General features: G+C 53.4%; 10 protein-coding genes across 10 annotated transcripts; 5 read left to right on the top strand and 5 right to left on the bottom strand.

Moving 5' to 3' along the window:
- Nucleotides 1–392: 392 nt before the first annotated feature.
- Nucleotides 393–1601, bottom strand: M409DRAFT_16767 (uncharacterized protein; the record flags this gene model as incomplete). The annotated part of the gene is made up of 1 exon (XM_033803761.1): nt 393–1601. One exon carries the CDS (start codon nt 1599–1601, stop codon nt 393–395), a length of 1209 nt encoding a protein of 402 aa, XP_033673696.1.
- Nucleotides 1602–3581: 1980 nt separating this feature from the next.
- Nucleotides 3582–5392, top strand: M409DRAFT_49334 (uncharacterized protein; the record flags this gene model as incomplete). The annotated part of the gene is made up of 4 exons (XM_033811211.1): nt 3582–4114; nt 4167–4538; nt 4587–5039; nt 5092–5392. 4 exons carry the CDS (start codon nt 3582–3584, stop codon nt 5390–5392), a joined length of 1659 nt encoding a protein of 552 aa, XP_033673695.1.
- A 763-nt stretch (nt 5393–6155) lies between these two features.
- M409DRAFT_16765 (uncharacterized protein) lies at nt 6156–7535 on the top strand (the record flags this gene model as incomplete). The annotated part of the gene is made up of 3 exons (XM_033803760.1): nt 6156–6917; nt 6970–7368; nt 7422–7535. 3 exons carry the CDS (start codon nt 6156–6158, stop codon nt 7533–7535), a joined length of 1275 nt encoding a protein of 424 aa, XP_033673694.1.
- A 668-nt stretch (nt 7536–8203) lies between these two features.
- M409DRAFT_62493 (uncharacterized protein) lies at nt 8204–10455 on the bottom strand (the record flags this gene model as incomplete). Its single annotated transcript, XM_033815195.1, has 4 exons — nt 8204–8589; nt 8644–9162; nt 9215–9828; nt 9884–10455. The coding sequence occupies 4 exons, from the start codon at nt 10453–10455 to the stop codon at nt 8204–8206; spliced, it is 2091 nt and encodes a 696-aa protein (XP_033673693.1).
- Nucleotides 10456–11465: 1010 nt separating this feature from the next.
- Nucleotides 11466–12477, bottom strand: M409DRAFT_16763 (uncharacterized protein; the record flags this gene model as incomplete). The annotated part of the gene is made up of 2 exons (XM_033803759.1): nt 11466–12117; nt 12173–12477. The coding sequence occupies 2 exons, from the start codon at nt 12475–12477 to the stop codon at nt 11466–11468; spliced, it is 957 nt and encodes a 318-aa protein (XP_033673692.1).
- A 1326-nt stretch (nt 12478–13803) lies between these two features.
- On the bottom strand, nt 13804–16265 carry M409DRAFT_62492 (uncharacterized protein; the record flags this gene model as incomplete). The annotated part of the gene is made up of 3 exons (XM_033815194.1): nt 13804–14821; nt 14901–15702; nt 15752–16265. 3 exons carry the CDS (start codon nt 16263–16265, stop codon nt 13804–13806), a joined length of 2334 nt encoding a protein of 777 aa, XP_033673691.1.
- A 1126-nt stretch (nt 16266–17391) lies between these two features.
- Nucleotides 17392–19425, bottom strand: M409DRAFT_16761 (uncharacterized protein; the record flags this gene model as incomplete). The annotated part of the gene is made up of 4 exons (XM_033803758.1): nt 17392–18075; nt 18123–18638; nt 18690–18948; nt 19001–19425. The coding sequence occupies 4 exons, from the start codon at nt 19423–19425 to the stop codon at nt 17392–17394; spliced, it is 1884 nt and encodes a 627-aa protein (XP_033673690.1).
- Nucleotides 19426–20390: 965 nt separating this feature from the next.
- Nucleotides 20391–22210, top strand: M409DRAFT_35390 (uncharacterized protein; the record flags this gene model as incomplete). Its single annotated transcript, XM_033810389.1, has 3 exons — nt 20391–20665; nt 20717–21983; nt 22031–22210. The coding sequence occupies 3 exons, from the start codon at nt 20391–20393 to the stop codon at nt 22208–22210; spliced, it is 1722 nt and encodes a 573-aa protein (XP_033673689.1).
- Nucleotides 22211–23054: 844 nt separating this feature from the next.
- M409DRAFT_62489 (GMC oxidoreductase) lies at nt 23055–24779 on the top strand (the record flags this gene model as incomplete). Its single annotated transcript, XM_033815193.1, has 2 exons — nt 23055–23157; nt 23209–24779. The coding sequence occupies 2 exons, from the start codon at nt 23055–23057 to the stop codon at nt 24777–24779; spliced, it is 1674 nt and encodes a 557-aa protein (XP_033673688.1).
- Nucleotides 24780–25167: 388 nt separating this feature from the next.
- Nucleotides 25168–26114, top strand: M409DRAFT_49326 (uncharacterized protein; the record flags this gene model as incomplete). The annotated part of the gene is made up of 2 exons (XM_033811210.1): nt 25168–25246; nt 25303–26114. 2 exons carry the CDS (start codon nt 25168–25170, stop codon nt 26112–26114), a joined length of 891 nt encoding a protein of 296 aa, XP_033673687.1.
- Between the last annotated feature and the right edge of the window lie 56 nt (nt 26115–26170).

Below are 26170 nucleotides of genomic sequence, written 5' to 3'. Positions count from 1 at the left end.
GGCACCATACGTCGGATCCTCGTATGTGTTTCGCAGACACAAGTATTGTGATTAGTGAATGAGCGTGTTCGAGATTGCAGGCATACGGGAGAAAATCTTGCGTGACCCTTTCAACGGCTCGAACTCTCGATTCGTAATTAGATTCAGAACGGTCTCGAAATGCATCATACATCATGTATTATGTAAGGACCTCTGGACTACTCAAAAGAAGATACATCATACCTCGTCCTTTCGCTGGAAGAGCATGCCTGGTCTCCCTACTCGCTACTGGTTGTTTGAGCCCTACCAGTCTCGTTTTCGATGCTCGTCATAGCAGGCCCCTTACCTCGTGCCTGTGAGATGTGCATCTTTCTATGTAGCATTCGCGTTGTCGTAGCCCTTCCAAATCCTGCTCACTTCTTTCCTTGGGGATCTCGCAGTCTGAGAAGTGGAATCCTGGCCATTGACTTGTCCATATTCGAAGCGCGTCCGTCACGCATCGTCTTCTTTTCCGGGGGAAAGATGACCCCTGGAGGTTTCTGTGGTTTCGTAGGCATGGTGTAGGCTGCATTGGCCTTAGAGATATCCCAATCGTTGGCAACCGCCTGCATAAATTGTCGGAAACAGGATGTAACGTTACAAGTCTGTGCGCTTTCGAACCTTGTCCATTCCCAAGCGCGTCGTACGAGATGCTGGCTAGGCATAGGGCCTGAGTGGGGAGTCTCCTCGCCTTTACCCTGGTGCTTCGCTTGGAAACCTCTGCGAATCTTATTGCAGATGATATCGTTGCAAAGATGTTCGAAAGTCAGATGAATGTCTTTGCTGTTGTATGCCGTCCACCAGTCTGTGTCCTCTATCCATCCGTACTCTCTGCTAAGTCCTTCACTTTCAATCTCGTCTTCAACTATGGCTCTTCGTTCTTCGTCGTCATCATCGTCGTCATCTTCTTGCTCAGGTCCGAAGGACTGGCCAGTCTTGACTCTCTTGCGTCGAGAATCCATCGAAAGGGTGCTCTCGTCTTCGTCGTTTCGCTCGTGTACTCGTTTGCTTCTGGGTGGTAATTTGGCTGTCTGAAACTTGAAGGCCCAAAGACGGACGAGGAATCGCTCGTAGTGGCCCAGAACCTGCTCTTTCTTAATGCCAACATCCTCGTAAGCAGCGAGTTCCGTTCCGGTCCCGTCGTCTTCTTTGCTAAACCAGTACGCGGGTGTAAGGCGTTCGTCGTACATCCCACGTTGAATGTCCTTGCTGGTGACTGGCTCGTCGTCGCGGCTCGCTGTAATCCATCCCTCCTTCTTGTCTTTCTTAATCTTCTCCACGCCTGGGCGGACAAGAGCCAGACTATTACCGCTACTCTTGAAGTACAAGGCAAGGTATATCATGGCCTTGTCTTCTGTAGGTCTGCCGTGTTCGGGGTCTTTGACCCTTCCAACAACGAGCCGCGGCACTTCCCATCTCTGCGTTTTGTTCTGCGCCTCCTCCAAATCGAGTGACAGCTCTTCCAGAAGGTCTTCGTCTCCTTCCATCATTTGCTTCAGAACCCTGCCGGCGTCCGTCTTCGGACCAACTCTGTCTGGCTCCACGATAAGCAGGCATGGTCCGTCGATCATTTCGGGGTCCATGACTATCAGAGCTGCAAGCCTATCCCGAAGGTGCACGATTCCCGCTTTCGCCGTAATAAGCTCGAGATGAAAACGAGTTATGTTCCCCGTGCGGCCGTCGAGACGAGGTGGTAAGGATGCTGCGATTCCTGTCAGTCAGAAATTGAAGCGCTGATATGCCTTTGTGACTTGCACAGGCTATCCTGATGCTCCTACCTCAAGATGAGCTCGACAAACTTGGTCTTGCGCGGGTGAGACTGCGGCGAGCTGATCTCGCAAGCAGACTCTCGGAGGTATGCAATGGAGGAGGTTTAAGGTATCGACGCTGCTCAACAGTGATGTTGTGGCAGAGACTCAATTGTCCATGCAGATTGTGTGTGTTCATGAAGGAGAAGGAAAAGACAGCATGGAGTCAGAAGACGGTTCTCTCACAGAGATCCGTGCGGCGCCAGCGCCAACTTTAACTTGGTCGACGCTAAGCATGTGAGACTCGGCAGTCTCACAGTCGGCGGGCGATCTCTGTCAGATGGAAACATGTGACGATATTTTGCCAAAGACCTCTTTATCTCTATTATGGGGTGAGATGCTGGCGGTAACATTCTCGTCTTCAGTTGGGCATTCGTACCCCATCCTCGTTTTACCGTCGTCTTACTTTCGTAGTTACAGCGCTCTCTATTAGGTTTACAGGCTACAGCTAACGCATGAATGGGATAAAAGGTTTTCCCTCTACTCAGTTTCCAGAACAAATTAGTTGAATGTATCGCTTGAGCATTTTGTAAAAGCCAAAAAGAACCTTTCCCCCTTGGTTAACACTTCCTGGTCGGCGATAAAACATGCTCTTAGCCAGACTACGGAGAACCCTCTAAAGGTTAAAATGCTGCCTGATAGTTACGAAACTACAGAGATTGCCAACTCTGTTCTGCTGTAAGTGAGTGACCAAGGTACATTGCAGCACTCTGCATCATTAGCTAGAGGACATCTTCAACATGATCTTTCTCGTACACAAAACTCCATTGCACCTCTGATATCCGTTCTCCAAGTCTCAGGCTAGAGTGACTGTACACCCGTTAGATCGCTAGAAGGGTGCGGCGACAGACGTTCGGTTAAAGCCTTTTCTGGTCACGACAGGCTGGCAAGAGGGGGCGCACAGAAGAATGCATCGCAGCATCGCGAACACTCTGAATCGCTGGCACCATTGGCTGCGTACATTGGCAATTGCTTGAGTCGGTGCTTGCTCGGACTCAAGAGACACAAGCAGCACCCAAGCAAATGATAATCGACGTCATCGCACAAGGATCAAAAGATTCACTCACGCGATATAGAGTTCGGCTTGCCCGAAAAAATCTTAGTCCGACGCCGATACCCACTCTTATTTCAACCTCCCAGCATTTAACCGCACTCTTCACGCCAATGACGCCCAGTACACAGCCTGACTGTAACCGCCAGCTCGCACAAGGAACCACTTTTTCGTCTGCACGAGTCCGTAACATGTTCGACCCGCTAGCTGAATCTCCGCCAAGAATCCCTCAAACTCCATATCCCTCCCACAGTCGCATGGGCGTGTGTCCGCAGGGTCCACGATGTGGAGAGGGTTTGACGTACAACGACAACGACTCAGGCTCATCGACCAACCAAGCAGCTGATTCAAGTTTCGGCACTGCGTCGGCGGAGCTCTTCGTCTTCTTGAACTCGTTTGCTCTCCCGACAACCTTGAATGCAACGCAGCGATGCGTGTGGATACTTTACTCAATATGGCGAGAGAAAGGTGTCGGTATTGATAACAGTAATCTCTCAGCTGAAGTGGAGGAGAAGATGTTGTCGGGTTCAAATATCTCTGTCAGTCTCCTTTTGTCCGTCTCAGCTCTCCACCTTCCTCCCTCTCTCCAACTATCCAGCTGATCGTCCGTGCTGTGCATCGATTACTTTCTCTTTCACTCCCCAACAGCTTCACCTCAGAGAGCAAGCAAGTGGCCACCGGTAGGCCAAACGACTTCCCGCAATATGGGCTTCCAAGCTCCATACAAGGACGACCAACATGGCATCCCTCACTACCTTGGCATGACGGGTAGGACACTGTCAATTGCAGTATCCGTGGTTGCTACGAACGGCTTCCTCCTCTTCGGCTATGACCAGGGTGTCATGTCAGGAATTATCTCCGCCCCTCAGTTCAACGCAGCCTTCCCAGAGACCAAAGACGACTCAACATGGCAGGGCTTTGTGACGGCTATCTATGAGGTCGGATGTCTGATTGGCGCTCTGTTCCAGCTTGGCTATGGTGATAAGATTGGTCGCCGAAGGGCTATTATTGTTGGCGGGATCATCATGATTATTGGTGTCATCATCCAAGTGACTGCTGTCCCTTCGAGTGGTACGGCGGGTGCCACTGCTCAGTTCATTGTTGGACGGACAATTACTGGTATTGGAAACGGTATCAATACTTCGACGATTCCCACCTACCAGGCAGAGTGCTCCCACAGTACCAACCGCGGTCTTCTCATCTGTATCGAGGGAGGGACGGTTGCGATTGGCACAGTGTGAGTACTACATAATCAGTCGATATGGACACCTACTTATTTTTCACTCTAGTATCGCCTACTGGATCGACTTCGGCGCCAGCTACGGCCCAGCGGACCTCACCTGGCGCTTCCCCATCGCTTTTCAAATCGTCTTCGGCCTCTTCCTATCCATCTTCATGATTGGCCTCCCAGAATCGCCTAGATGGCTACTGACCCGAGACCGCCATGAAGAAGCCATGACCGTTCTCGCAGCCCTCCGTGGAAAGTCTCGAGACGACGATGAAGTCAAACTCCAGGCCGGCATCATTATGGAAAGCATCCGTGCATCTGGACATGTCGGAGGCAACACACCGTACCGTGAGCTCTTCACTGGTGGGAAGACGCAGCATTTCCGACGGATGTTGCTGGGTTCTTCTGCTCAGTTCTTCCAGCAGATCGGCGGGTATGTGATTTGATATGTCAATGTCTCGAAACTTTACTGACCTCCTAGGTGCAATGCCGTCATCTACTACCTCCCCATCCTCTTCGAGAACAGCGTCGGTCAAGGTCGCACAATGGCTCTTATCCTCTCTGGAGTCAACATGATCGTCTACGCTCTTTTCGCCACGACCTCCTGGTTCGTCATCGAAAGAGTGGGCCGCAGAAAGCTCTTCCTCATCGGTACTGTTGGGCAATGTCTTTCCATGGTGCTGGCCTTCGCCTGCCTTATCCCTGGAGGACCACAGGCCGCGAAGGGTGCCGTCGTTGGTTTCTTCTTCTTCATCGCCTTCTTCGGTGCAACATGGCTTCCACTCCCCTGGCTTTACCCGGCCGAAGTCAATCCTATAAAGACGCGTGCAAAGGCGAATGCGATCAGCACGAGTACCAACTGGCTCTTCAACTTCCTCATCGTGATGATCACGCCCGTCATGATCGCGAACATTTCTTGGGGAACATACCTCTTGTAAGTGCCAACAGCCCCCACCAGATCCGACCAAAACTAAACGTTCTTCCAGCTTCGCCGCAGTCAACGCCCTCTTCCTCCCCTTCATCTACTTCTTCTACATCGAGACTGCCAACCGCAGCCTAGAAGAAGTCGACCTCATCTTCGCCAAGGGCTACATGGAAAACATGTCCTACGTGCGGGCCAGCCGAGAACTCCCATTCCTCACGGACGAGGAGATCGATTCCAAGGCGAGGGAGTACGGCTTCCAGGCAAGTGATGACGAGGCCGGATTGGAGAAGGAGCAGTTTGACGAGAAGGAGAAGGATACGGGACATCGGTACTCGGGAAGTGAGGGTGGAAGTTTGGCATGAGTTGAGTTGAGCTTGAGAGAATCCAGTGTAGCCGGACGCACTAGAAGGCTTGTGGCCTTACTGCTCAAAGGGCGACAGACGGTGAAAGCTTGATACCCGACGTGTTCTTTTGGAAAAGCGATGCGGGTCTTGTGAGGCCAAAAGTCTCTCACGTGCGTGCTACCATCTTGGTAGAATGATGATAGATGATAGAAATGAATACCAAACAATCTTCAAAAGAGGCGCCCATCGGATGCTCATGTTGTTACATCGAACGTGACTGTATTCCAGCAAAGGTTACTAATGAACTCCGAGAGCTATGTTGCTATTCCTGATGCAGAGTTTCAGGCTGGCGACGTTGGTGGCTTTGTCCTGCTCCGCGATTTTCACATGCTTAGCGTCACTTGGTTTAAGTTTGCGCTAATAGTGCACAGGTCCCCACTAGCACGATTTGCTTCGTGCGCCGCTTCTTGACAGCAAATACGCGCATCCTCCACAACCTTCCAATTTTCTCCTGCACAAACACAACACATTAATCCACCCCCGTCGCAGACCCTCTACTTGCGACGGTGCGGATTAATTGCCTTCAGCTACGCCGTCGCGCAGAAAGGCGCGATATCGCCCGCCGCCTGCCTGCGCCACAGAACAAGAAAAGAGAGAAAGATCCGAAGCTCAACAAGCCGATCACGTCTCTTCACTTGACCGCCTACTTCGAGCTCCGTCTACAGCGCAGTCCGCTAGGCCGGTTAATACAACAGTCCACCAAACACCACACAGGGCCCCAATGGCGCCCACCGAGGCCATGGAAGTCGACGGCGACGAGTTCGACAGCGACAATCCTCCAAGTGATGACGAGGATACCAGATTCCACACCTCGCCTATCTCTCCGAACGAGTGGATGGACCTGCCGCGTATCATGCCTCGTCTTGACCCGGCCGACTTTGCGCCCCTCGACAGTGGCGACGTACGTGCATTCACGTCTACCATGATGCGACGAGCACTGGTGTTGCGAGACGTGCTCCAGGCCTTCCAGAACCAACTCAAGATACTATTGGGTCGGACACACAATTTGTATCAGGCGAACGTGGACGAAATGGCGAGAAGACGAGGAGCTTTGATGACCGTGACACCTCGTCTTCTTCGCAATAGTCTTGAAGAGTTCGCTTGCAAGCTTGGCTCGGATACGGACTACCATGATGCTGCAGACATACTCGAAGACTTGGCTCGCGTGGGCATGACAGAGATTGCTGGCCATGCCCTTTCTACTCACATCCCTCTGAACGAGACATACGAAACGGTCTTCATGATTCTCAGAAGGATTTCGCATCATACCGAAGGCTTTCCAGACATCAACAACTTCATGGCCATGGACGACGCCGCAAAGAGAATGATTGACCAAGAGGGTGAAGGCGATGTTGTCGCCAGAATGGGCCGCCTGAACGGAGAGTGTAGAAAAGCTCTCGAAGACGCATATCTGAGTCTCTGCAAGTTCGACGAGGCGGAGGACACTTTTCATCAACTGCAGATGAAACTCCAGCGGGCCCTCGTAAGTTCTCCTATTAAGACAAGCCCGGGATATCAGCTAACGAAATCTACAGAACCTTGGATTCGATGGCAGACCCGGCCAGCCCAACACCAAGACGAATTCGACAAGAGAACAGGTCATTGAGAAGCTGTTGGAATTCGCGCTGGATGATAAAAACATGCTCATGTACGTCAAAGGCGGACTATATCCAAGGGTCTTCCGGACCGCCATGGCAGTCTCGCACGTCGAACAAGTCAGATCGCTGTACTTTGAGCATGTTCTGGTCGGGCAACTGCAAGACGAGATTGGGGACATGTTTGATGAGATGGAATATGACCAGGACATCAAAGAGAAACACAAGAAAACGGCGCCATTTCCCGGCTACAAGGACGATCTGGTGAGATTGCAAGACATCCAACGCCCGCATCCGGAAAAGGAGCTCGAGTACGAGAGACGGAAGAGGGACGAGGACGTGAGACGAGCAAAGGTGGTAGCCGCAGGGGAAGGATCGAATTCAACAGATAGAATTTGAAGGACCTACAACGACGAGCGATCAAGAAGATTCTAGCCAGAGTCATCAAAGCATTGGCAAGTCCAAAGACGAGGCGTTCACAAGAAATTCAGGGAAATGTCCGATGAGGACGGGCTGTGGTTCGACCGGCTTGAGACTGGTATCGACAAGATGAGAAAGACGAGGTCTAATCACGAGGTCCTCCCTAGGCTCTCGCGTGTATTCAAAGACAAGATGAAAGTAACATCTACTTTCTTCAATCAGCGCACGTCGTGTGTGCATCCTCGCCGCTTGTCCTAGGGGACAGACACATGCCGTGACTGAATCTTGTCATCTCGAACTTTTGGATTGCATTCAGGGGTGATGCTATTATCGAGGAGATGAGAGGAAGACGAGGCTTTCTTTAGCTTCTCGAGCGTATGCAAAATCACACGGGGGACATCTACTGCCTCCAACCAGCCCGTTTCGAGTGGACTTCATTGATGCCTGTCCACGAGGATAAAACAATCATCTGTTGACAGACGTGGACAGCATCGCCAGACTGCGACGAGAAACGACAGTCAGTTCTCGAGATCATTTCTCGTTGAAGATGCTTCCGTGTGTGTACATGGAGGCTTCCCCTCTCTCCGACTCGCAATGGATGTACAAAGGGGTATTCAATTCGTCCTCACAACTCATCGAACTTTTTCATATGATACGCATTCAATCCTCGTATGACTACATCAATGATCAAGCTCAAGCATTTCATCCACAACAACAACACAAACAATTTCCCCCTCCCCCATACACAAACATCCTAATTGCAACAATCATTACTCCCCCCCTTTTCCATCTTTCCCCCAAAAGCCAACCGACTCAAACCATCCACAATCCCCCTGATCCCCGTCTTGCCCGCCGCAACCTGCGTCGGCGTGCTCGAATACGACGGCGGAACATCCATACACGGGTTCGAGGTGAAGAAGTTGCGAGGTCGGAGGAGCACCGTCATCGGCTCGGCGGGCATGACGGGGTAGTCCTCGGGAGTCGGGAAGTGCGTGAGGCCAAAGGTGTGCCAGAGGACGACGTCTGTGTTGTCGAGACTGCCGTTGGGGTCGGCTTCGATCCAGGCGGGGATTCCCTGGGAGGGCGAGCCGGAGGTCTGTGGGACGTGGCGGCCGGCGGGGTGGATTTGGTCGTCGGAGTCTGGGGTTGGAAATCAGCATTGTATTGCGGTGAGGATAGAGAGGATCGACTTACACTTGGTGACATGCACCGCATGACGAGCGAATCCAGCGCGTTTCCATACAAGACTGCCTTCTTTTGGAAGCAAGCTGGGGACTTCCCTGCTGACCAGCTTATACGACACAGGCTTCTTGCTATACGGATTGATCTTATTCGTGTTAGCCATCTCCCACGTCCGGCTCGTAGATCCGTCGTAATCGCTCTTCGCAGTGGCCATGGTATCCAGTTTCGTCTTCTTGGCGTAGAAGGCGTTGCCGTAGGGGTTCTGCGGGCTGCCGACCTCGCCGTCGCCGCGGGTAGCGTCGACCTGGAAGACGGTGTTCTCGGATCCGTCGATGTTGGGATCGACGCGGAGGCAGAAGAGGTGCTGGTGGTTGTGGGCGTTGACGCCTGGGTAGACCTCGGTGCCCCATGGAGCGGCGTCTTCGCCGGGAGCGAGGGCGTAGGTGTTTAGGATTCCGGTGAGCTTGATCTCCAGCTGGATGGTGCCGTCTTGGAGGAAGATCCAGTAGACGCAGTATTCGTAGTTGGCAGCTAATGTCAAGTGAGCGACTGATCTCACCTTTGAATTCAGATTACAACTTACCAGTAAAGACATGGCTGATCACAAGCTTGCGACCCCTTGTAACCGTGCAAGAATCATCACGGAAATCCGTATGCTTGAACAGAATACCAGCATCCTCCTCATGAATGCAAATCGCATTCTTAATCGTCTGCGGCTCCCCAGCGCGATTGACAAACTCGGCATCCATGTAATGAATCGCACCCTTGCAATCACATCCCAGGGAAAGTGAGTTCGTCATATATCCGCCACCGTATTCTCCCAGATCGAACGCATGCTTCCTCTGATGTGGGTGCTCGGGGTTGCCGTATGGGACGACCATCTCCGCCAATGACAAGCGCCAGAAGACCGGCCGTACGTTGCCCTTGTCGTTAAAGGAGATGTTTGACAGAACCATGCCCTCGCGGTAGTTGAAACCGACGTGGACGCTCCAGTTCTGCCATTTCAATGTCCTGCCGTCGACTGTGAAAGAGACACCCTCTGGCTGTGTGATGTGGATCGGCTTGAGATCTTTCCTGAACCCTGTCTCTTTTGCAATCGCATCGGCGTGGTAGTTGATCGGAGGGGCTTTGTTTAGCGGTCGTCGGACTTTGGGTACGTCGATGTGGATGATTTCTTGCGTGTCTGCGTTGTAAATACTGCAAGAGCAAAAAGTCAGCTCACAGTGCTTGTCTTTGGGTATGCCTCACATACGGGCAAAAGTCCAGCGGATAAGTATACTGGCTATCATCCGGATGCGGCCTGTAATACATAAGAGCCTGCTGCAGCCTCACCCCCGACCCAAACCGCTCATCGTATCCAATCGTCCAAGGATCGCAATAGACCTTATGCATATCCTGCGGCGGAATGCCCAAAATCCCACACTGCTCAATGACCTTCGCATCCTTCCTAACCACAATCTCGACAATCTGCAGATCCTCCATGGTGATCAAAGGCTGCACACCCTCTGTGAGCTCCCACTTCACGATCCGGCCCTCGTTCAAGTCGACCAAGCCATCGAAGACTTTGCTTCCCTTGCCGATGGCAACAACGTCCGCAATACGGTGTGGTCGTGGCACGGTCTCCGGAGAGGCCAGGTACTTCATCATATCCGCCTTGCGAGGTTCCCATAGCGAGACGGCATTGAAGTGGACATTGGGATACTCGCGCTTGACGATCGCGACGGCCTTTGCGATTTCTTCCGACGAGAGGGGATCCAATGGGTACACCGGAGCCGTCTGTCCCGTGATATGGGACGACATCTGCTGGAGTCGTTCGAGAACCATCTTGTCGTGCTCGCGTGAGGTAGAATGGAAGCCAAAAACCCCAAGGAAGACGAGTAGATCGAAGGATAAGAAGAAGAGAAGAAATGTTACACCACAGATAGACAAGATATAGTACTCAGGATCCGATCGTAGAAGTACCTACAAACCGCATTACGAACCCCGCCTGGGAAAGACGCGCTACCAGGTCGCAAAGATTAAACAACAATGGAGCTCTGGTGTGGGCGCGATAAGATAGCCGTTGGCGGCGGGCAGAGAGCTCTCCCATGTGCATTCCTGCGGAGCCGCCGACGGCGCTGCCCGATTCCGTTTTGGGCAAAAAGATGCAGTCACGTGAGTGCGAGGAATGGTCTTTGCAGAGAGTGATGAGATGGAGAGCGGGAGATGGAGGGCGATGGAGACTGAACGTGTAGCGATGCGAAGAGTTAGTTGTTGATGTAGAAAAGGAAAGGGTGAGCAGATTTCCGCACGATTTCATTCATGTGTTCGGCTGATCTTTCCTATGTAGGTCTAGCCTTGTTGCCTCAGGCGTGAAGTCCTTGACTTCACCTCTCGATTCTGGCTGCTGTTGTGTTGAGTTAAAACATGAGAGACCGAAGGCCATGTGTGATTATTAGGAGGGCTTGTCTAGAAGTACAAGAAATGAAAATCGGCCCCGTCTTTGTTCCGCCGTTTGGAAGCTTGGAGTATCTGTCATGTTCACGGTCAGTATATGCAGTTTTGGGGATATCTGGTTCGTGAGCTTACCATGTTCAGATGTGTGAGATAGGAGAAAAGCCGGTATAGCACACGTGGATATTTGTCGTGTCGTATCAAGTAGCCTCGTCATCTGAGACGAGGTTGGAGAGTCTGGAGGGCTGTCGATGTAGAAGAGTCGAGCGCGGCTAGAGACGAGGCCACTGTGCTGCCGACCAAAACTTGCTCGGCGGCTGGGTCGCTGCCTCGTCTTGGAGGTTCGGTCGCACTTTGATGATGCTTCGTCTTCGTCGAGAACAGATCGATGGAGGAGTGAATCAGACGGGTGGCGGCGTGCAGAACAGCCCATCTCCCTCAGATGCGCCAGCAACCGACCCATCGAAATCCTCGTCCATGGGCTCGTCGAAGCCCTCGTCTTCGACAATAGCCTTGACAGTCGCATTCCCATCTTCGCCGTCTTCCACGATCTTAGGCTCGTCCTGAATCGTCTTCAGGAACCACGAGATCCGCTTGCTCGCCCTAACCTCATCCGGCAAAATGACAATCCGAGCAATCGGGACGGTATCCTTCGCCTTGGTCTTGCGATCGAAGATGCGCTTCGGATTGGCCGCCAGAAACGTGTTGGAGCGCATGAGCTGCGACAGAGACATGGGAGCATGGTATCCACCGTACCCTCCATCGCGGCCAGGCTTCTCGATATCGTTGACAAACGTCTTCAGGTCCTTGATCATATTGTCCGTGAAGTCAGATCGGTGGCCTTGTATCGCTTTGCCCTTGGCGGTCTGCACGCGCTCACCTCGAGCTATGATCTCGACGTTGCCCTTGCCGTCAGAACGGACGTTCCATTTCTCCTCGAAACGCGTGGGGATGTAGCAGTCGAGGATGAGCATGATGTTGAGGCCCGAATCGTAGAAAAGCTGAATAAGATCGTATGCATTCACTGGACGCTTGGGGCCGTTTTCGAATTGCCTGCATCTTGTCGTTAGCAAAAGCTTGAAGACGAGATGGATGCTCGACGACTTACCACTCGTAGTCCTTGTCGCAGTCGGCAGCGCCACCCTCATAGTAAATGACGAGCATGTCATCGTCGCGCATGTGACGGAAAGCATCGCGGAAGTACTGGAGGACGTCGAATGGCTTGTCTGCCTTTTTGAAACCGACTTTGACAAGCTCGCAGTCGAAGTAAGCCGTTGCCAACCTTGAGACCTTTGTGACCTTCTGGAAGTGAGTTGTGAGAGTGTCGTCTGGATCTGGCTCACTGCCTGGCCAGTCGAGAATGTAGAAGTGGTTCTTCAAGGGGCCGCTGGTCTCGTATTTCGGCTTCGCCATGTCTGCGAAAGCTTCTTCGCGTCTCATCTTCTCGTAAACGTCCGTTCCTCAAACCGGTCGCACAACCCCAAGACAAGACGCCAAACACCACCAACAATAATACCACCAAACGTCAGAAAGAACCTGTGAAGCCGTCCAAATGACCAACGATATCCGTCGAAGCCGATCGTAGTAGCTGTCGATGCTGAGTATTGCAAGGATGGTGGTGAATGTGAATGTGAATGTGGATGTCGAATGTGTGAAAAGGCAAGAGGTGGAGGATGTTGTTATATTTGAAGAGTCGTCGCCGTGAAAGCTGGAAGATAAAGGCGCCGCAGAGCTCGGATCACCTGACAGTGAGGAGTATCAGATGCTGGCTTGTGATGACCGATTAGCTTGTGAAGAACCCCAAAGAGCCCCGTCACTCACTCAGTACTCACTGCACGGATTGGTTTGTGATATACTCGGATGAGTGCTCGGATCCCCGTTATATGACGTTGCCGAAGCCTTGGATGTGATGGCTCGATCGGTGGTCGTGGAGCAGTATGCCTGAGAAGGAGGAGTTCTGGTGAGGAGACGGCGGGCGGAGGAGTCGAGAGGTGTTGTTGCTGTTTGAGTAGTTCACCTGGTGAGTATGTCAGCAGACGAAAGACGTCCAACACTGTCTTCAACTTCCGTTCCTCAGATTGCGCCGATGGCTGCCAGAGAAAGTGAAGTCCCACTAAGGAGCCGGCGGATGGCAGACTCGCCTGTTATTGTTATTCTCCGCGCAGTCCACCTGGTGAGTATATCATTATACGAAAGATATCCAATCCCACCGTCCACATCCGTACCTCATGCAACAACACCGTTGATATCAACCTCGATAAAGAAGTAGTAGAGCCCACAAGTCGTCGAATCAGTAGGTTCGCGCAGCTCGTCATGAAACGGAGTCTCAGGTCAATGTCCAAAGCCAGCAGTCCATCCAGCTACACTCACTGAAACACCTCGCCGCACATGCCAACCACCTCCGCACCATCTTCAGTCCAAGCTCGCTCACCCAAATGAAGAAGTCGTAGCATATAATCCTCATCACTCACCCCCTCACTCACTCAAGGGTTTGTCTTTCGAATCAAATAAATACACATCTATCTCGTATCAAAATCCACCTAACTCTCCTCGTAGATCGATCGGAGCCCCAAAAACTCCCGCTAAACACATCGCCATGGTGGTATCGTTCCAACAAAGAAGTTTCGTACAAAAGCCATATCCATTTCCCCAATCTCCATCTCCATTCTAGCCCAGACATATCATTCGTAACCATTAGAGCCGACAGGCGCATCGTCGAGACACCGGTCCTCTTTGCCCTCAAAGCTCCGGCAACGGCATCGAATTCTCCTGCGCCCGCTTCGCCGCCGACACAAACTTCGACCTCTCGTCCTCCGTCTTGAACTCAATCTTCACTCCATTCACCCTCTTGACGGCATTCCGTGCTTGCTGCGCCGACGACATGCCCTCCGCCCCGATCGACACTGTTCGCGCCCTCTCAATCGCGGCTTTACTGCTCCCAGGCCGGACGACAGTAACGTCGATACCCTTCACTTTGGCGAACTTCGCCCCGTCGTCTTTCACTTTCACTTGCTGTTTGCTGTTGTTGATCCACCAGCGCGCCCACCCCTCGCCGAAGTTCGAGCTGATGTGCATGAGAGCCAGGACACCCCCGGCGGCACCTGGTGTTGAGACGCCGTCATCTTCCCAAAGTCGAAGCATTTCGATGTTGGCGAATTGCTCCTCGAATGCAAAGGCACCCTTAAGCCCTTCGTGGATGACGGTGGTTTTGGTCGTCCGATAGCTGCCGAGCAGAGTCCGTCCATAGACAGCCGACTGGAAGGCAGTGGCATCATTCTCCGACGCGAAGTAGTAATTCACCCAATTCGTCTTCATCTCATCTTTCAGCAGACTCCCCCACTCCTCGGAATGGAACTTGAGTGCAATGGGAGCGTCCGTCTCTGGCAGAGACACCTTCTCCGGCTCGAAGTAGGAGCAGTACGGGACTGTTTCCTGCATTTCTGAGAGTTTGTGTTGCAATCGTACTTCGCCGTCGTTTTGAAGACACCAAATACTGGTCGCGACCTTGGTCCCACCATGCTCACGGTTCTCTCGTTTCCGAATGACAAAGATACGTGCTTCCTGGCAGGCCGGTACCATCTCCACGTTGTATCGAGGATCCGGCTCGTCAGGCTTTATCTGGGCATGCTCTACAAGTTTGCCACGCACGTCGCACAGTATAGCAGCATTCCTGAACAATTGTCGTTCGAACTTGGTGATGTCGTGCGATTTCAAAGATTGCTGATCTGATTGCCATTTGGTCTTTGCTGTCTGCGGTCTTGATGCGGTCGAAACAGGTCTGCCACAAATTAGTAACTCGAATGTCGAGCACGATCTCTATTCTACATCAAACATACCTCTCGTCCACAGGATTCGTCCTCGAGCGCTGAAGCTGTGAGAACACCGACGTCGGCGTCGCAGGTGGCTGTAACCGTTCGTATTCAGACGGAATAGCCGGCGGTGGCAAGTGTCCAGCACTCTTCGCCGAACTCCAAGTTTCCCTCTGACTCTTTGGCGACACATTGTCAATCTCAGATAGTCGGCTACTACCGGCAACGGCATCATAGTCGTCCTCAACAGCCTTGAACAACGCCGGTAAAGTCGCAGATTCCCTTCGAAAATGTCCAGATGCACGTCGAGAACTAGGCTCCGTCGCAGCATAGCCACTGTCATTCGGTGAAGCACCGGCGTCGAAATTGACTCGACCACCGCCTATGCTGGGACGGTGGTCGACGGGAGCGCCGGTCTCAAAATCCCAGTCCATTCGCTTGCCATCCGAGTAGGGACGAGATCCAGAAGCACTATAGTAGGCCGAGTCTTCGCGGGTGGACCTTGTACCAGATGCGGCGCTCGAGGGTACTTTGGCTGCGGAAGTCCGTGGGGAACGGCTGGCAGGACGTGGGGGTATTTGGTAACTGGAGGATCGAGGAGGAGGCGGTTCAAGCATTCGACTTGAGTGTGCACTGCTAGCGGGCTGATGATCGAGCGTTGACGTAGTGCTTGTGCTGTCTCTGATACTTCCAGAACCAGACTCCAGCGCCCTGTCTCTCGCATGTAAGCTGGGTGTACTGGACGCTATAGCCATGATGATGCGATGCAAGTCGTCAATCTTGTCGCCGAGATCTCCGTGAACACGATCGTGGATGCTTGCAATGTTCTCTGTTTTGACGTCAGTCTCGCTGTGCCACCGTAAGCTGACCTTACTCACCAGCCATGGGAACCACCGTCTTCTCTAGTCTAGCTAGAGATCTCGACTGCAGGGCCTGCATCGTCAAGTTGATGGAGTTGGTATGCATATTGAGCATGTTGCGCAGCTCTGTCAAGTTCGAGCCCTCTGTCGTCCATTTGAACGTCTTGTAATTCGCAAGGACAACCTCGCTCCAACTCCTCTCCACCACGAATCCCCCATTCGTCTCTTTCTTCTTGATGACCTGATACCGGTCGACGAAGCTGTCGAGGTCATCTAGGGTCTGGTGCGCGCTCTGGAGGATGGCATTGACGGCAGATCGAGTGTCGACGTCGGCGTGGGTGAGTATACTGCCATCGGCATGCAGCGTTTCGGCAACGAGTTTGAGGGCGTCGCTGAGGCCATTGGCTTCCCTCTCCACCTCTGCGAACTCGGCAGGGGCGCTCTTCTTGCCGTGAGTGAATGCTCGTCCAATCTTCCAGGCCGTCTGCGACAGCATCAAGATGTCGCCCACGGATAGCGGCTGGAAAGCCATGACTCTCGAATCCGGCTCAAACCCGGCGGCAAGCGCGACGCGCGATCTGGCTGGCTGGTCCCTTAGCCGGGTATGCGGTGAACGGTTGACAGGACCAGTTGGGTCTGTGTCGCTGGCAGGCCGGGGGTGTAATGTAGGTCGTCGTAGCCTTGCGCGGGTCACGGTGGGTTCGACGACGGTGCCTCAGGAACAACTTTGAACTACTGTAGACCTGCCTCGGGCCCCTGGATGGATGGGTAGGTTCGTCAAGCAGCGCAAAATCCAATAGCCCCGTCCGAGGCCGCCAGCGAGCGCATGGTGTCTCGACGCGTGCGCTCTCTGCCCTCACCCAGGCGCGGCTTTTCGTGCCGCAGCATCATGGGCATCCTTCCCATGTGGTGGATGGCAAGCCCACCGTCAGCCGCCGACTGGGCTGAGTCTAACGCACGTGTGACGATCGCCGTCTTCCACTGGCCAGGCCTTTTGCCTCGCCGCCTCCCACTTTCATGTGTCTGTGTAGGCGAAATGACGCTTCCTGCCAGGCTCGAATGGGGGCGCCCCAACGCAGCATGGAACGCACGGCATCGTCGCTTTGGTACGCACCACGAATCCTTTTCTCCATCAATCAAAGGTTCTGTCGGGGGCTGGGAAATGCCGAATGCTTCAACATCGGCCCTGACGCTAGCGATATCTTTTCGCTTGGAAACCCAATCAAATCGTAGTCACAGAGCCTCTTGAAGTCAGTCTTCAACACGAAATACCACCTTAACCTGCCATCGAACGCGTGGGAATCCTACACTTGTTATCACACACATGGCGAAGCGGCCCGTTTCTGTCAGGCCATGTCCAAAACAGTTGCATGTCCGACGTCAAGCCTTGCCCTGCAGACGGAAGCGTGCCATTGCGACTTCCGCATACGTGCATATGCCGGTGCACTGTGAGGTTGTTTCACATGCCGTGGGGGATGTACCTGAGTGAATCTCTACTGATGAAGCATTGATTGATAGCAGGTTGTCATTTCGCCGCTCTCCGATCCTGTCGGGAGGGTCAATTCATAGCTCGCTCCCACCCTCATGTGAACTCCTCGCTGAGCATCCAAAAGACAAATTAGTCCCCAGTCCGATAACCCCTGCGCCGCGGAACGATCCTACGTCTTCTTCAAGTACGTGACGAGCCATCCGAGCAGGCGATAGACGACAATGATGCCGATGAGGATCCCCACCCACTTGCCCTCCCTGCCAGGTGCATAGTCGTAATTGTCCAGGACGGCACGGCCTTCGATCTTGCATTCCTTCTGCAGCGCGCTCTGGTACATGCAAAAGCATTGGCCATTCTGGACTTCGCAGTCGTAGATCCGGTCTTTGAACTCGTTGACCATCATTCCCTGGAAGACGTAGGCTTGGTAGTCGATGTAATGAAAGACGTACTTCCAGAAGACGTTCAAGACCGGCATGGCGACAAGAAAGCCGCCCACGCTCATCCACAGTCCGTTGGCGAAGGCGACAAGCGCCAGTGCAACCACAAAGTTGGGGAAGATGGAAGAGACCAAAACAACGAGCGATTCTGCAGCGATGAGGTCCAGGAAGAGCCACATGATCCAGGTGAAAAAGGCACCGCCGTCTGGCCGTAGGTCGATCAGCCAATAGCTGACGACTGAGAAGAGAAACGCAATCAGGAACAGGAACGGTAGGCCAACGAGAAAGTTGGTCACCAGAAAAGCCGTGGGACCGTAAAGACCGTTCGCACGCTCCTTCACAAAGACCGCCCTATCCTCGAGGAAAGCAGGGACATAGGCTACGGCCATGAAGCTCAGAAACGCAGAGCCGAAAAACTGTCCCAAGTTAGTCATTGAACTGGAGCGGGAAATAGGCTTCTTACGATCGCATTGATGAACGGCTGGATGTGCTCTTGCGTTGGACTTAAACGTAGCCAAACTGTGCCCATCATGATTGCCAGGCCCATGTACATGGCAACTCTCACCCAGTAGCAAACCAGGTCTCTGTAGCTCTTGATGAACGCACGCCGAAGCAATGTAAGGACTTGCGAGAAGAAGGGCGGACGAGCTGCAACAGGGGTAACTTGTGCTTGGTGGCTCGAAAGGGCTTTGATCTCGTTTGCGAGATCGTGAGGGCGCTCTGAGTTCTTCCAGCCTTCGAAGATGATGTCCAATCTAGTTTGGGCTTCCTCGCTCCCGAAGTCGACGTTGGTCAAGTCAAGCATGTGCTCGGATGGATTGGTGAGATGTGGGATTTCCATTCCTAGTCCACGGAAGTATTGGTCGACCTCGCTGACACCGCCATAGAAGCAGGTCTTGCCTTTGGAGAGGAGTGTGACTTTGGAGAAGAGCTCGAGTGTCTTGGTTGATGGTTGATGAATGCTTGCAATGACGATCAGCTGCGATGAAAGTCAGTCAAGTCACGCCCCTTGGAAGCATTCTGTGCTCACGTTATTCCGCTTGGCAATGTCGCGAATGAAAGACATGACTTCAAAGCTAGCCGTAGAGTCAAGTCCCGACGTTGGCTCATCGAGATACAGCACCCGAGGACCGGTAATGAGATGTGTTGCGACAGAAACTCTGCGCTTCTGGCCTCCTGAGATGCCTTTCTGAATTGGGGTGCCGATGAGCGTGCGCCGCTGCTCTGACAGACCAAACGCTGCGATGAGGCTGGACGCACGACTGTACGCCTCCGTCTTGGATACAGTGCTATTCCACGTGTCAGTATCATTTGTAAGGATGGTGGTACAGGGAACCCAACCTGGGGAGTGACAGCTTGGCGGCAAACTTTAGTGTCTCCTCGACGGTGAGCGATCCGATCAAGGTGTCTTCTTGCTCTACAAACGAGCTGACTGCACGGTGTGTAGCGAGGGGACACTCGGCGCCATTGATGAGGACTTTTCCATGAGTCGGTGTTTGCCGCTGCGCGAGAGTGTTGAGGAGCGTCGTTTTGCCTGATCCAGAAGGCCCCATCAAAGCCATCATCTGGCCTGGGCGAACAATGCCAGAGGATGCGTCCAGAATATTTCGAGGGGCTTGAGTGGTGCGGTCGTTGACGGTGACGGTGAGGTCCTGCCAGGCCAGAGAAGTGACATCTTCGTTGAGGAACAGCGTCTGGCCGCTCGTCTGCTTTTCGACATCCTCGCCGGCGACGGCGCTGTCTCTCTTTGCGGCGTCGTCAGGCATGATGAGCATTTCAATGTCGGATCGGTATGACTCTCGCATCAGGGAGTGGTGGAAGTGATATAGCACTTCCGGTCGTGGCAGCCGTCACTAATGGGCCATGGTGAAGAAGGTCGCGCTGGCCGAAGAGTGGTGGTGTCGAATGTTGGAAGGTGGCATGGGGACCAAACGCGCTGTAGAACGCCGACCAGCGTTTGTGCTGCAATCACCACGGGGACTGAGGGCCGCGCACAGGGGCAGGAGCGACTGGTCGCGCATGGCTCACGGCTAGCAGCAGGACGCCGCTGGAAGATGTTCGGCGTCGCCCAATGTATCTCTGGCCATTCGTCGTGTTTTGCTCTGCTGTGGTTTCACGGTCTAGAGGCCGCGTGCTAGTAACCTGGTCGCCGATAACATCCTTGCGCAGTTCGGACGGAGGACGGCGAGGCCCATCAGTGCACTGGGGCGATGGGATGCTTCAGGATGTTCAGGAATCGACACATCAGAATTAGTGGTCTACGGCTGTCGTTCACTGGGAGGCTACCGCTGCCGTGGAACAGACGCCACGTTGTGGAACATAGACACTTTGCGCATCCTGGTTGTTCAATATCGGCCGGCATCTCCTGCAGGGATTCTCCACCGCTGCAATCATAACGCCCCGCCAACAGAACTCCCGACTTTGCGGCTTCTCGCATTCCATATCAGCAGCTCCTTCCGCATGTCGCACAGCAGTGATGAGGAGGATGAGGAGAAAGAAGGAGTCTCACGTGGTGAGGTGCCGTCACACGAAGATCGGCACAACGCCTTCTCCTTCGAGGCGCCAAAGGCCGAGAGAATCTCCTCGTCCAGCAATGCAAGCCTGCAGATCTTGGCTGGCGAATCTTTCAGCTCTCACATCAAAAAGACATGATGGACCTTGCAGACAGTATACAACTTACATGCGGCGCTCGCGGCTTCTCACGAGGAAACATCTTTTCAGGCAGTGAATCATGCAAGGCAACCTCACCTCATCATTCCATCTACTGGCCTCGCTAGGCACACTGCTTCCCCAGTTCGCCGTATCCGCTGATGTGCACTGTCGATGTTTTCCTGGCGACGCATGTTGGCCTTCGAGAGAGCGATGGGCCGCCTTCAACAAGACATTAGGCGGCAAGCTTGTCGAGACCATCCCCCTCGCAGCTCCTTGCCACGACTCGAGGTTTGGCCAATACAATGCCGGGGAATGTAATACGCTGCAAGAGGCGTGGACATTACCACAGACTCAGTGTGCTCCAAGGTGGCAAACAAAAAGAGCGCAGAGACTGACATTGACCAGTTACGATTCTTCCTCTTCGATCATGGCTCCATTCTTCGCCAATCAAAGCTGTGATCCGTTCACTGGAATCCAGGGTCGATGCATTCTTGGAACATACAATCGATATGCTGTCGCCGTCGGATCGGCGAGTGATGTGTCGAAAGCATTGCGGTTTACCGAGCGAAACAACATTCGAATCACCATCAGGAATACAGGCCACGACTACAATGGCAAAAGTGCCGGTGCTGGCTCCCTTGGCATCTGGACGCATCATCTGAAAGACATCCAGATCTCAGATCATAGGTCCCGCCACTATACCGGAAAAGCCATGAAGATGGGGGCAGGTGTTCAAGGGTTTGAAGCGTATGCTGCAGCTCACCAGCACGGGCTCGTCGTACTCGGAGGCGAGTGTCCAACAGTCGGTCTCGCCGGAGGGTACGCCCAGGGCGGCGGTCATTCTACTCTGGGCTCCAAGTACGGTCTCGCAGCTGATCAAGTCTTGGAGTGGGAAGTGGTCGATGCTCGGGGCAGACACCTCACGGCCAGTCGTGCGAAGAACTCTGACTTGTTCTGGGCTTTGAGTGGTGGCGGCGGTGGAACGTTTGGGGTCGTGCTCTCCATGACCGTGAAAGCACATGCAGACATGCCAACGTCCGGAGGAAACCTGTCTTTCACGAGTGATGGCATCTCGCAGGACACTTTCTGGAAAGCCATTGAGGCCTACCATGTAAGCTTGCCAGCGATTGTGGATGAAGGCATCATGAGTGTGTCTGCCTTCAGCACCTCATCGTTCGCCATCTCACCCATGACCGGGCCTGGTGTCAGCGCCGAGCGCATGAACGAACTCTTGCAGCCACTTACTTCGACACTGGATCGACTTGGCATCAAGTACACCAAGCTGGTGAAGCAATTCCCAAACTATTTCGAGGAGTTCAACACAATGTTCGCTCCAATTCAAGTCGGCATTGCTCAGTATGGTGGAAGACTGGTGCCGCGATCAGCAGTGCTTAACAACAACTCTGCGGTGACCCATGCTTACCGGAAGATTGCCAACGATGGAGGCGCTTTCTTCATTGTCGGCATCAACGTATCGACGTCAGTCGCTGGCGATGTATACAATTCAATCAATCCAGCTTGGAGAGACACCCTACTCGATACTGTTGTCACAACACCTTGGAACTTCACAGCACCTTGGTCTCAAATGGTAGCAAACGCCAACAAGATGACTGACAAGTTCATCCCGATCCTCAAGGACATTTCTCCTGGCAGTGGCACATATATCAACGAAGTAAGTACATTCTTCATTATGGGCACACAACTGCTGATGCACTGCAGGCGGATTTCCAAGATCCTGACTTCAAACAAGACTACTACGGAGTCAACTACGATCGCCTCCTGCAAATCAAACAAAAGTACGACCCGAATCATACCTTTTACGCCCTCACCGCGGTTGGCAGCGACTATTGGGAGGCCCGGCCGGATGGCAGACTGTGTAAGTCCAGAAGAAATGCATGAAGTCGCATGGAAACGCACAGTGGTACGCCTGTCGTCATTAATCGAATTATAATACGGTTGGTGGAAATACTCTAAAATAAGGTCTACAGGCAAGACCATGCTAACACACTAAGGGTTGCCCGGCCATGACGCAAAGGATCATTGACTTCCACGATGTTTCACACACCATCGACTACCCTGCATCTTTGTCATCGATCGTGGCACTTATATAACAACAGCGACAATACAATCCTACATCGCATCGCCGAGCTCAAGTCTCGACAAGCTCCTTCACAAGCTCATCATCAAAGTACGACACTTGCCGAAGAATTGCCACCACGAAAATCTCGGTCCATCTCCACACCATAATACGAGCGACCATTTATTCCACCGCCGACTTTCACACCTTTCGTGTTACCCCAGCACCAGCTGGCTCCCATGTCGTAGTTCTTACCACTTGCAGACCGACATGCGACTCTTGCTATAATTGGCTCCCCTATAGGCTCAGCTCGTGCGCACTGCGCATGGGCTGAAGGTTTGAGATGAGATCGCCACTGACACAGATGTTTATTACTTGGAGTTGTGCCGCCAGGATTCGCAACTGCATCCGTTTTGGGTTGCACGTTCTGAGCGTTTAACTCCTTTCGCTTTTCTGCGTCAAGTGGTATTGCTGATTTGAATAGAGATAGAGAGGGTTCTTCCTTGTTGCTTGCTTCATCTGGTTGTTGGGCTTCTCAAATACGAGAGAGGATTCTTCTTTTGCGGTTGCATTTGCTGCGGACGGTCTTTCTCGAGCATTTCGTTGTTCATTCATTCGTTTTCCGTTCGCAGGATCGACCCGGTGGTGTAAGGGCCTCCCGCAGACATGCGGTTCGAGAGGGCGGCCTTCTTGTTGGCGCTTTCAGGCGTCCAGGCCTTGCCAGCAGGCAACTCTCACAATGACGAGACGTGGGATGTCATTGTTGTGGGTGAGTCGATATCAGAAGCTTTCTTTAAGAGACTGTACTAATGCATTGCAGGAGCTGGACCAGCCGGGATCATCGTCGCCGACCGCATGAGCGAAGCTGGCAAGAAGACACTTCTCCTCGAACAAGGCGAACCTTCATACTACATCACCGGAAGCCGCGAAAGGCCCGCATGGCTCGACAACACCGATCTGGGCCGTGTCGATGTGCCTGGTCTGTACAAATCGATCTACACCAACCCTAGCTATAATCTCTTGTGCAATGAGACACAGCTGAACGCGTACGCTGCGTGCACGATTGGCGGATGCACTGCCATCAACGCTGGGCTATTCTTCCAGCCTCCTTCAACCGATTTCGATCGTTACTTTCCCCAAAAGTGGAAGTACAGCGACCTTTCGAGCGCCATCTCGAAGCTACGTGCGAAGCAGCCATTCACTCAGAACCCTTCCACGGACGGCAAGTACTACTTGCAATTAGGATACACGGCAGCCAAGAAATGGCTCGTTGAAGGTGCTGGGTACAAAGAGGTCACCTTCAACGACGTACCAAACGACAAGACCGAAGTCTTCGGCCACCCAGAGTTCATGTACGAAGGAGGCCAAAGAAGCGGCCCGGTCAAGACATACCTCCAAGACGCCCTCAAGCGCTCCAACTTCAAGTTCCAACACGGCGTGCAAGTCAAGCGCGTCGTCCGCAACGGCGGCAAAGCGACAGGCGTAATCGCCAAAATCAACGGCAAAGAAACACACCTCAAGACCTGCGACCAAAACGGCCGAGTCATCCTCTCCGGCGGCGCCCTCTTCAGCCCACAACTCCTCATGCTCTCCGGAATCGGCGACAGCGCCGCCCTAACAAACCTCTCCCAACACGGCCTCCTCTCAATACCCCCCTCCTCCTGGATCAACAACACCGCCGTCGGCGCCGGCCTCTTCGACAACCCCAACACCTTCATCGAACTCTCCGGCCCCCAAATCCACTCCTACATCTACAACTACACGACGCCCATCCCATCCGACCGAGACCTCTACCTCCAACACCGCTCCGGCCCCTACGCCTTCGCCTCCGAAACCTCCGCCTTCTGGGACGAAATCGCCTACCCGAACGGCGACAAAGTCGGCGTGCAAGGCACGATCGACTCCTCCGGCTTCGGCGGCTACCTCGACAACAACACCATCACCCTCAACATCTACGGCACCTCCGGCATGAAATCCTTCGGGCGCGTGGCCGTCAACACAACCTCCTCGGCCCCCGGCCCGGCCGCGCCCTTCTTCTACACGGACCCCACGCACCGCGACGCCGACGCCATCGCGTCCTTCATCCACAAGCTCTTCGCGGCCCTCCCAGCCTCCGGCCTCACGCCCCGCAACATCCCCGCCAACGCGACCAAGGACGAAATCGTGGACTACATCACCTCCCCCTCGGCGTACACGCTGGGGAATGTGAATCACTGGAGTTCGAGCTGTCGGCTGGGGGAATGTGTGGATGTTGATACGCGGGTGAAGGGGATGCAGAATTTGTTTGTGGTCGATGCGAGTATTGTGGAGCCGTTGACGGTGAATCCTTCCATGGGCGTGATGATTGCGGCGGAGAGGGCGGTGGAGTTGATTTTGGGGGAGGGGAAGTAGTACTTCTTTCTCTCTCTCTTTTCGTCGTTGTGCTTTCGACAAGGCTGAGTTTTGAGGCTTCTTCTCTACTTTACTTGTATTCTTCTTCACTGGCTCCTTTCTCTTTTTATTTCGTGCTTAACAGATCAACATGCTTATTAACCTTGTCCAACATACTATCGACCAGAGTCTTGACATCAACTCGTTCCTTTCTTGAACATGACCTGCAGGTGGAATCTCAATGACCCCACAGAATAACCTTTTCCCCATCGCAGCCTAGCGCCGCATGTCGGTGAAAGTTGCGAGAGAGCTCAACCCAACACAACTTCACCTCTTCACAATCCAGCACAATCTCACCAAATTCCTAGCCTCTCCTATTTACCTCCCAAAGCTGAAGAAAAAGATCAAAATGGACCACACAACAACCGACCCAACAAAACTCTTCTCCGTCAAAGGCATCGTCGCCGTAATCACCGGCGGCGGAACAGGTACCACAATCCATTCCCCATCCTATCGCAACCCAAACACTAAGTACGTCGTCCAGGTCTCGGCCTCATGCTCACAAAAACCCTGGCCTCCAACTCCGCCTCCAAAATCTACATAATCGGCCGGCGCCCTGAAAAACTCCACGCCGCCGTCACAGCAACCTCCATCAACGGAAACGTAATCCCCATCGTCGGCGACGTCACCTCCAAAGCCTCCCTCACCGCCATCGCCTCACAAATCAAGTCCGAAACGGGGTACATAAACCTCCTAATCTCGAACTCCGGGTACTACCCAACCCCGCGTCTGAACCCAAAAGGCCTCGCCTCGTCGGGCGCCTCGCTCGAGGAGTTCGCGGACGCGGCGATGGCGCAGGACCCGGAGGCGTGGGAGAGGGGGTTCGCGACGAATACGACGGCGGTGGCGTTTACGACGTTCGCGTTTTTGAAATTGTTGGGGGAGGGGAATAAACCGCAAAACCAATTCAGCCCGGGGGTGAAATCGCAGGTTCTCGTCACGACGAGTATCGCGGGGTATATTCGCAATACGGAGTGTTATGCCCTGACCAAAGCTGCGACGACGCACCTGATAAAATCTCTGGCGTTGAATCTGGCGCCGTACGAGATTCGGATGAATGGGCTCGCGCCGGGGTTGTTTCCGACGGATTTGGCGGAGGGGTTGTTCGATAAATCGGAGGATCCTAGTGTGGAGGGCGCGTTTCCGAAGAGTTTTGTCCCCGCGGAGAGGTTGGGGGCGACGAGCGATATGGCGGGGTTTGTGTTGTATGCGGCGGGTCAGGCGGGGGCGTATTTGAATGGGAATATTATGGTTTTGGATGGGGGGAGGATGAGTTTGATGCCGACTTCGTATTAGAGATGATGGGGATGTGGGGTTTGCGGAGGTTCTATACAGATATATGCATATACATT

This window comes from Zasmidium cellare (assembly GCF_010093935.1).
Source record: "Zasmidium cellare ATCC 36951 unplaced genomic scaffold M409scaffold_2, whole genome shotgun sequence".
NCBI classification, from domain to species: domain Eukaryota; kingdom Fungi; phylum Ascomycota; class Dothideomycetes; order Mycosphaerellales; family Mycosphaerellaceae; genus Zasmidium; species Zasmidium cellare.
Note: the sequence above shows the minus strand (reverse complement) of the source record. Positions and strands in the feature narration are given on the sequence as shown.